General features: G+C 40.5%; 1 protein-coding gene across 3 annotated transcripts in view; it reads right to left on the reverse strand.

The window, feature by feature from the left end:
* WT1 (WT1 transcription factor) overlaps positions 1-9,924 on the reverse strand; it is a 140,716-nt gene that overhangs the window by 15,147 nt on the left and 115,645 nt on the right. For all 3 annotated transcript variants that reach the window (XM_053688916.1, XM_053688915.1, XM_053688917.1), the window contains one exon: positions 147-249. In XM_053688916.1, the coding sequence (XP_053544891.1) occupies positions 147-249 (103 nt within the window). The remainder of the gene's footprint in view (positions 1-146; positions 250-9,924) is intronic.

Below are 9,924 nucleotides of genomic sequence, written 5' to 3' on the forward strand. Positions count from 1 at the left end.
CCTGGACTGTTTGTCAATCTGAAAACCCTACACATTTTGTATTAAAAACTTATTAGTCGATTTTTTTGTAATGTAGTGCTACAAACACAAACCAAATTTAGTGTCCTTTTATTGGTGAATAAATTACTGTCAGATAAAACACTTACTTGTATCCCTCTGAACACTCCATGTGTGTGTATCCGATACTGACCCCCACAGCTGTACAGCATTGGAGTACTGTGGCTATCACTTTCATACGCTGTTGGGTGACTAGAAAACAAAGAAGAATATAAGTCTCACAGGGTGGTGGGGTTCAATCACAAATTAAATGTGCCTAGCCTATTTGATCATAAAAAATATATTATTCACAGTGTACATGTATATGACTCTGTAATTGGCTATTGGCTGTCACATGATACAGTGGGCAGGGAAATGGAAGCAAAGTTTGAAATTTCTCAGAATAAAAATCTACTGAAAATTAGGTAAGTGCATTTGTGGAATATGTAATTCCACTTTAATGGTGCTTTAACCCTTTGAGTGCTAAGCACTTTCCCACCTGGGTCCTAAGCTGATTTCATTTATTTTTTTATTTTGTGAAAAAAAATATGTTTTAACTTTTTTTTTTTCCAGATCCCCAAGACTTACACCATTGGAAAGTGGTTAGGCGATTACCAATGGTGGATCTTGGGGGTCTGTAGCTGCTTAGATGCCTGAGATACAGGCTTATAAGCAGCATGCACCCTTTCCCTATACTTTGTATTGACAAATTGTTAATAAAGTTGCACAGTGACGTCATCACATCATTGCGCGTGACGTCACCGTGCAAAATGTGATGCCCCGGCGATACCTGTCACGCTGCAGGCACAATCGCGGGGTAGGAGCAGGTGGGAGCCCCCAGATCTCCCTCAAGGTGGGAGAGTGCTAGTGACGGCTCTGAGCTGTCATTAGCACCAGAGTGGGAAACTCTGTGACAGCTCAGAGCCGTCATTAGCACTCAAAGGGTTAAACACAATTAAAATGCGAATTAACACCTATTTATATAAAACTATTAAATGCTTAATTAAGGTGGGCAAAATAAAAAAAGAAAAGCTGCATTGATAACAACATGTGATAGTTGTATTTATTGTCTTATTTAAACATCTGGGTGGTTACAGGTTTCTTGGAGACAAACTGGGGCATAGAGATAGGATGGACAGCAAGGAGTATAGGAAAATATTACTAAATGCAGGATAGATGAAAGTGTAACATCTCTGTGAGTATGTTTAGAGTATATTGAACATGTTTCAGATAAGTTAACAATTAGCTGCACATTTTAAGACAAGCATATACATTTTTGTTCATGGGTTTAATGCGGTCCATTACTCTGAAGGCAGGAAAGGCATTTCTGCAGACGGGAAATTGACAGTTTGCCACTATTCAATAGCGGCACAGCATTGTATTTGTCAGTAGATTGAGTCCTGTGTAAGCCAGTAAGTATCTAGGTTTCACTTTTGTTCTTAACAACCCTGACCTTATTAAAAACACATGTATGTATAAAATATATAGAATTGAAATTCTGTCAATATACTCCTGAGCTTGTCTAGGATTACTCTTCAACAAAAGATGCCAAGAGAACTAAGCAAAAATGATAACAAAAAATAGAAATTTGTTTAAAATTGCATGCTCTGTCCAATCCATGTTTATTTAATTTTGACTTTACTGTCCCACTGTCCCTTTAAGTTCTTGTTATTGAAAATGGAAATCCTAAGGAAAATATTACATTATATGTGTTTGGATTGATACTTTTGTATAGTGTGTCATGCTAATAATAACTGACATGCAATTAACCTCTTAAGTTCCTAAACCTCAGCGATATTTGATAATCAACAGTAAAGCCATTCTAAACAGAGGAATGATGGGTAGGGTGGTGGAGGATTTACTTATTTTGAAAACTGGAAAAGTGCTTGCTATATTTTTTTTTAATATTCATTGATTGAGAAGAAAGCATTTTTCAGGTTTCCAAGACTTAAATTTACAATGAAGTAGTTCTTTGCGGGGAAATAATATCACGCAAAAGAAAGTGCCAGAAACATATATTATCTTCAATAATGGGATTTAAAAAAATATAAACACTGCAAACGTGTGAAAGCAAACACTTATGTAAACAACGGAGCTGCCACAATCCTGCCAAAAGTATAATTCTCAGTATACTGGATGTGGTTTTTATTGCAGAAAAATAGTTTAAAAATATTTTGAAAACATTTTAGAAACTTTTTTTTTAAAAAAAAAATTCTACAGTTTTTTATATATATATATATATATATATATATATATATATATTTATTTAAATATCATGAATTTCTCGTCCTCACAATATTTCTTTTACTGTCACAAGATTGCAACATATGATACATCAGAAGGAAAATAGCATCTTTAAAAAACAATTAGATCTCAAACGACAACAAACAAGACGGAATGCCAAACAATATCATATTGCGCACATTGACATGATTGCTAGTTCAAATTGTGTTTTCAAAAATGAAAATACTGTAACTTAACAATGTAGAAATTTGAGAATTAAAATAAAAAAAAAATTGCTAAATATCTTTTTTAGATGTTGTGGTCCAGATTTCCGTTTTCTCTCTTTTCCAGCAAATTTTATTTACTGTAAACCTTAGGAAAGCCCACTAGCAAAGAACTATACAAGAGAAGTTTAATGAATCTAGATCATAGTTTCATAATTTTATCCAATATGGTGTTCAGGTATTTTCAGTGCTGTTTCTTTTTATTTATTTTTTGTAAAAAATGTTCTTGCGGGCGGAGCTTGGCCACGCTGGAAGATGGCCGCACATTAGGAGAGCTCCAGCCACCTATGCTGACATAATAGCTCCTAACAGCAACTGAACACCTAAAACCAGCCTGAAACTCTTCAAATACTGGCACTGCTTGCCCCTATGTTACTGGGCACTGAGACATATTTCCTAAAGAAGCCATTTAACTTCCTTAGCTAAGCTGCTATGGATCGCTTCTACTTCTAAAGCACGCTAAAGTACAAGATCTCAGATTCATTCGCACATACCGACTCAGAACCGGAGAGCAGCTCCCCACAACACCTCCACACCTACAAGCACTCCGGTACTATTTGCCTCCTCTGCAGCAACCCCCATCGATACAGCAGAGTCGGGCAAGTCCCGGCGGGCGACTCCGCAACTTGGCCTACTGCCAGTCCTCCCAGCAAGCGGCGGATCGCCAAAAGTCTGATGCGCTGCAGAGAACCCACTACGGACCACGGATACACCGGGAAGGGGGTAAGAAAATACCCAGTTTATCCCTCGACTTGAGCAGCAACTAACCCTTGCTCCGGAGAAAAGAACAGCCATCTCTGGAGGCTCCAGGTTGCATCATATTAAGTGCTGCGCCACAGTTTTTAAACCCGGGAAGGCCCTCTGCACACTACTAACTCAGGTATTAAAACCGCAAAGACAGTTATATTTTTTCTTTCTCCTATTTCCTGAATGAACTTTATTACATAGTGTGCATATATAAGGAGAGGGTCTATTTGATTTAAAACAAGGTCTCACACTAACGGGTCATTAATCCTGCAAGACATAAGGATACTCAACATTCTCAAACTTTGCACTATACCTCTGATTGAAAGCATTTTGAGTTATATACCTGCTACCTTATAGAGAACTTTTGCAAATCAGTTATAAATCTTCACCATACAACCTGGGTGCTTATTACCACACTACATCCCTCTAACAACTTGTAATATATGTTTATTGGAGTCATAACACCAACTATTTGACTTTACACTTTATTACAACTCAGCGGGTATGCCTGGTAAACGGGCGAACAAAACAGATAAGCCAAGCTCCACTAAATCTATGAGTCATTATCTCAGACCTATTGACACACCCAGCGACCTCAGTGGGAACGAAATGGAGCCATCTCAAGACAACAGCAGTGCTCCTACCCCACATACTAACACCAACCACTCACAGTGCATAACTAAAAGTGATATTCATAACCTATCTTCCAAGGATGACATTCAAGGCGTATTAAATGAGATGAGAAGTTTATTTGGAAATTTAAGAAAAGATTTCTCGGCTCTTGAAGCTAGGGTTATCAAAACTGAGAAAACCTCGCATGACCATTTAACCCTAATCCGCCAAAACGCCTCTGACATACAAAATCACACGGATAATTTGCAGTTCCTCAATGACAAAATTGAAGACATGGACAACAGGGGGCGTAGAAACAACTTACGCTTCCGAGGAGTAACAGAGGCTGTCTCCCCCCAAAACATAGAGGGATACCTACAAGCTTTATTCCGTATTATCAAAGATACACCTACATCCCCCGAGATCCCTATTGAAAGAGCACATAGGGCTCTCAGACCCAAACCACCTAACAAAGCCCCTCCGAGGGATATAATTGTCAGATTCTTAAATTACAAAGATAAAGAGGAAATACTACAAGGCGCCAGAAAGAAACACCCGATCACCCACGGAGGCGAGGAGATACAGGTTTTCTCGGACCTCTCTCCCATGACCTTACAGAAACGGAGAGACTTAGGTCACATCACATCAGCCCTCAGAAGTCGTGGGGTCCCTTACAGATGGGGCTTCCCGGTTTCTATAATAGCCACCAATAACAACAAGACCTCAATTTTTAGACCAGGAATGGACCACAAGGACTTTCTCGAAAGCTTGGCGATCCCAATCGCCCCCACCGATGATATTGCTAGGAATGTCTTGCGTCCGCCAGCACGACCAACACAGGAACATCATGCCGGGATCTAGGTGGGGTAAAGTAGGTTATGCCTTCTGATCCAGAACTGTAATTTTTGCTTTCAGAGACTTTTGTACCTATTAATATTTTTAATTATGTTTTTCCCATGTCTTGCATTGTCAAATCTGACCTCTGTATTACTTTGTATGCGCTTATAGGGCCTATTAGTCATGTAACTAAAAATGACATCTGGGTTTATGCATTGGTTCTATACTGGCATGAGTATGGTGGGTAGCGTTAACTAGTTAGGACCTTGGGACACTAGAGGTACAATTTATGTATAAGGAGCATTAGATATCCTTAATAGCTGCGTGATGTAAACAACTGTTGCTCCAGGGATGCCATATATTCTACCCTTAGGTGTTTAATATCATAGGCCCTAGACCTAGTGTCTCCCCCCCGAGAATGTACAGTCTACAGACGTGGCACAAACATGCCCTTGCATAGGTTACTTTGTACAGGGGAAGAGGTAATTTTGTTTGTTAACCCACTAGTTGTTTAAGGTTCAATACTCATTCCCTCTCAAGCTTTAGGACTATATTTGCTACAAGAGACAGCCACTTGGTGCACCTCTTATTTACATATACATGTGTGGCAAAGATAGCTTAACTACGGCCACGTCCTGCACACCCATCTTTCACATTTAATGCACCTAGGGGCCTTATCCCACCATCTGCTAAACAAATCGCACACACATGGAACCAGGTGGGAGAGTAAAAACATGATATTAACAGGCTGGTACTATGCAGTTTTTTATGTTAAAATGAAGGCTGGTTAAATTTAATGTTTATACATGTTATTCAAAGAATGTTGCTTTTTTCCTATAATTTATATATAACTTACGTCAGTTAAGGGGCTTTTCCCCTTTATTCACACTTTTTGATTGTTCTAAGGTTTACCTGAGGAAACTTTGGGATATTTGGTCTACCACCTCTAATTTAACCTTATAAAGGTTTTCTAAATCCCATCCTTGCACCAGGAATTTTCTTACTTTCCTTACCCCTCTATTCTTCTAACTTTTCGACTCGATCTCCCTTACCCCCTTTTTTTTTTTTTTTTTCTTTTTCTCTTCACATAGCGAGCAACATGTCACGACAATATAAGTCCAAGAAATTTGGAGATCACTCCATAAATATCACAACTATTAACGCAAGAGGCCTGAATGACCCGGGCAAACGTTCTATAGCTTTTAGGGAACTACAAAAATCTCAGAGCCAAATAATAATACTACAGGAGACACACTTTAAGAAAGGTAAAGAACCGAAATGGAATAACTCAAGATATCCTCTAGCATATTTCGCTTCAGGCCAAACTAAAAGAGGGGGTGTAGGCATAGTATTTCACAAATCAGTCCCCTTCCTTTTAACACATATAGAAAAAGATCCTAATGGACGCTTCCTGATCCTGGTGGGCACTCTTTTCGGACTCTACATTACATTGGTTTCTATATACTCACCCAATCACGGACAGGAGGTATTTTTCAAACATGTCTCAGATATAGTTATGGAACACTCAAAAGGGATCACATATATGGCGGGTGACTTTAATTTAGTCGCTGATCCTCTAGCTGACACCTCTAAAGGACTCTCGTGCACTCCCAACTCGACAATCAACCAGGTGAACGAGATAATGGCTAACTTAAAACTACATGACGTATGGCGCACGCTACACCCGACGGCCAGAGATTTTTCGTTCTACTCTATACCTCATAATAGTTACTCCAGACTAGACTACATATACACTGACTCTTGCGGCTTGTCACTTACCCACAGCTGCCTAATTGATCACATAACCTGGTCTGACCACGCCCCTGTCTCATGTTCCATCCTTTGGCCTGACATCCCCATCACACACAATACATGGAAACTAGATGACTCGATTCTAGACAAACCCATTGTTTTTAATGACATTATTAAAACGCTTAAAGAATATTTCGAGTTTAATACCCATCCGGACTCTACTCACGAGACTATATGGGAAGCCCATAAAAGCGTGATTAGAGGATCCTTGATCAGGCATAAAGCCTTTATCAACAAACAATACAGGGCCAAATATATTAGCATTCAGACACAGATCGCGACGCTAGAAGCAAAACACAAGACTAATCCATCTTGCTTGTCCACACTAAATGACCTAAAGAAAGCTAGAACTGATTTTCACAGACACTTAACACAGTCTCACCAAAAGAAAGCTTTGCAGCTGAGACAGTATTATTATGAAGGGGGAGATAAACCCGGTAGAATTCTAGCTAGAACTCTTAAAAAGCGGCAACTTCGCTCACACATCCACTCCCTTAAATCATCTGAGGGTAGGGAGTTGCGAAGCAGCGAACAGATTACAAACGAATTCTATAAATACTACCACTCCTTATACAACATTCACGACACACCAGGTGGGCCAAGTAAAAAAGCTAATGACTCACAGCACGAAGCTAATGTTAACTCTTACCTTAGAAACATAGACCTACCTTCCCTAACAAAGGAAGAGTCTGATTTTCTAGACTCTCCCATTACAATGGAGGAATTGGCTGACGCCATTAAAAATTCACCAGGAGGTAAGAGCCCTGGGGCCTGATGGTTTCACCATGGCCTATTATAAGAAATTTAAAGAGATCTTGGCAGGACCGATCCTCCAGTTATTTAACAGTCTAAGAGAACACCCTTCCCTATCACGAGTCCTTTTGGAGGCACATATCACTGTCATCCCCAAGCCAGGCAAGGCAGCAGATACCCCAGGTCATTTTCGCCCCATATCTTTGATTAATTCAGATATGAAACTGCTGGCGAAGATTCTAGCATCCAGACTTAATAAATATCTACCACAGCTGGTCCATAATGACCAGGTGGGATTTGTCCCTGGGCGTGAAGCTAGGGATAATACTATCAAAGTGACTCAGCTGATCGATCATGCTAGGGTCTCAGGGACTCCTATGGTGCTTTTCTCTACCGACGCAGAGAAGGCCTTCGATAGGGTGAACTGGGTCTTTCTGCGTCGGGTACTAGAAAAGATGGGATTTGGCCAAGTTTTCTTAAATTATGTTATAGCCCTTTATTCCAATCCTAACGCCAGGATCAGAGTCAACAACACCCTATCGAACCCATTTGATATAAAGAACAGCACTAGACAGGGCTGCCCTCTCTCCCCACTCCTATTTGCCCTGTCCATTGAGGTTCTCGCTCATAAAGTGAGAACGAATCAGCGTATAAACGGAATAAGAGTGGGGGACACAGAACACAAACTGGCGCTTTACGCCGATGATGTTTTGTTTACTCTGACTAACGTATCAAACTCGCTTCCCAACCTATTGGCGGTATTGAAGGAATACGGAAGGGTCTCTGACTTCTCTCTTAATTTGAGCAAGTCGGAGCTCCTTAATATCAATTCATGCCCGAAAGCAGTGCAGAACTTACACCACGAACATCAAATCTCTATAGCTACTAAGAAATTAAAATATTTAGGCATTTTTTTAACTCCCGACCTAGCGGATCTTTTCAAATATAATTATGTCCCCCTTAAAAATGAGATTGCTGCTGACTTGTCCTCCTGGAAGAGTAAATATATCTCCTGGCTGGGCAGAGCGGGCGTCGTCAAGATGAACGTTTTACCCCGTTTGTTGTACTTGTTCCAAACACTCCCCATAACATTACCAAAGGGCTATATCGCCCAAATACAGAAACTCATTGAGCAATACACATGGGGCAACACCAAACCCAGGGTAACCAAACGCACTATGTACTTACCAAGGGACAGAGGAGGTCTAGGACTACCAGATATATCTAAATATAAAAGAGCTATAGGCCTGCAGAGGATAGTTGAATGGGCTCATAATCCTAAATATAAAGCATGGGTGGGCTTGGACAGACAAATTCTCAAGGTTAACAATGTTGGCACTTTGGCATGGCTCCCCCCCGCGCAGCGCCCTAAGATAATTAACAGATATCACCTATTTGAAGAGGCGTTTAGTAACTGGGACTCTACTATTATGACTTCCACTGATATCTCCACGCACCTCTCTCCTTTAACACCAATTATCGAAAATCCGGAGATCCTGTATCACAGACTAGGATTTCATAGAATCATACCCTACAGAATCAGGGAGGGCTCAGTACTAGGAGTGGTAGACTCAGGACAGATTAAACCACAAGAATCCCTAAGGGAATTTCAACCCTCTATTTTCTCCTCATGGATGCACTACAACCAGTTAATACACTTTATCACCAACCACAAGCGCAAGCGAGAACTAGGCAGATCTCTGACCACTTTTGAGAACCTGTGTGTTAGGGAAACTCTCCCGGGACACTTAATCTCCCTCATATACAAGATAGTGACCTTGCAAGGTCCTGATACACTTCCGACTTACACTAATCGATGGAAAGAGGATCTAGGGACAGACATTAATACAGAACACTGGCTAAAAGCGTTTAAATTCATAAAAAAAATCATCTGTGTCATCTAACATACAGGAATCCCATATTAAACTCTTTAGTAGATGGTACTTGACGCCCGTCAGACTACATAGATTCTTCCCAACAGTTAGCCCAATGTGCTGGAGGGGCTGCGGAGAACATGGATCCCTGCGGCACATTTGGTGGTCATGCCCCTCTTTGACGTCTTTCTGGAACGATGTCATACAGGAGATATCTAGGATCCTACACACCCACATCCCAGCGAGTCCGGAGACTCTGCTTTTTCTTAGTTTGCCCAAAATGGTTAGCCAGGTTCACCTGGCGCTGTTGCTAATTATGCTTACCGGGGCTAAAAAGTTGATCCCAAGAAAGTGGAAAACTCGCTCAACACCTACTACAAACGAGTGGCACCTTCAGGTAGAGGAGTTACTGACCCTTGAGAGATACCATTATCTCAAAAACCATATACTAGATAAATTTGAACTTATGCTAGAAATTTGGCGGGGCACAATATAAGCCTGTTCCGCTGCCTGAGCGGTCACTATGTGACTGAGAAAAAAGGAGAGGGAACTTTTTTTTTTTTTCTTCTTCTCCCCCCTCTTACTCCACCTCTTTCTCTCTTCTCTCCTCTTTAGATACTTCTCTCTCCACTTCCTTCTGCTATTGACCTACCCCCAACTGCCCTTTCCCCCTAAGCAGGTTAATTAATACATTGTTTATTGCCTTAAAAATGTTTAAAACAATATGCTTGTAAACTCACGTGTCC

The sequence above is a fragment of the Bombina bombina genome, chromosome 7 (assembly GCF_027579735.1).
Source record: "Bombina bombina isolate aBomBom1 chromosome 7, aBomBom1.pri, whole genome shotgun sequence".
In the NCBI taxonomy this organism is placed as follows: domain Eukaryota; kingdom Metazoa; phylum Chordata; class Amphibia; order Anura; family Bombinatoridae; genus Bombina; species Bombina bombina.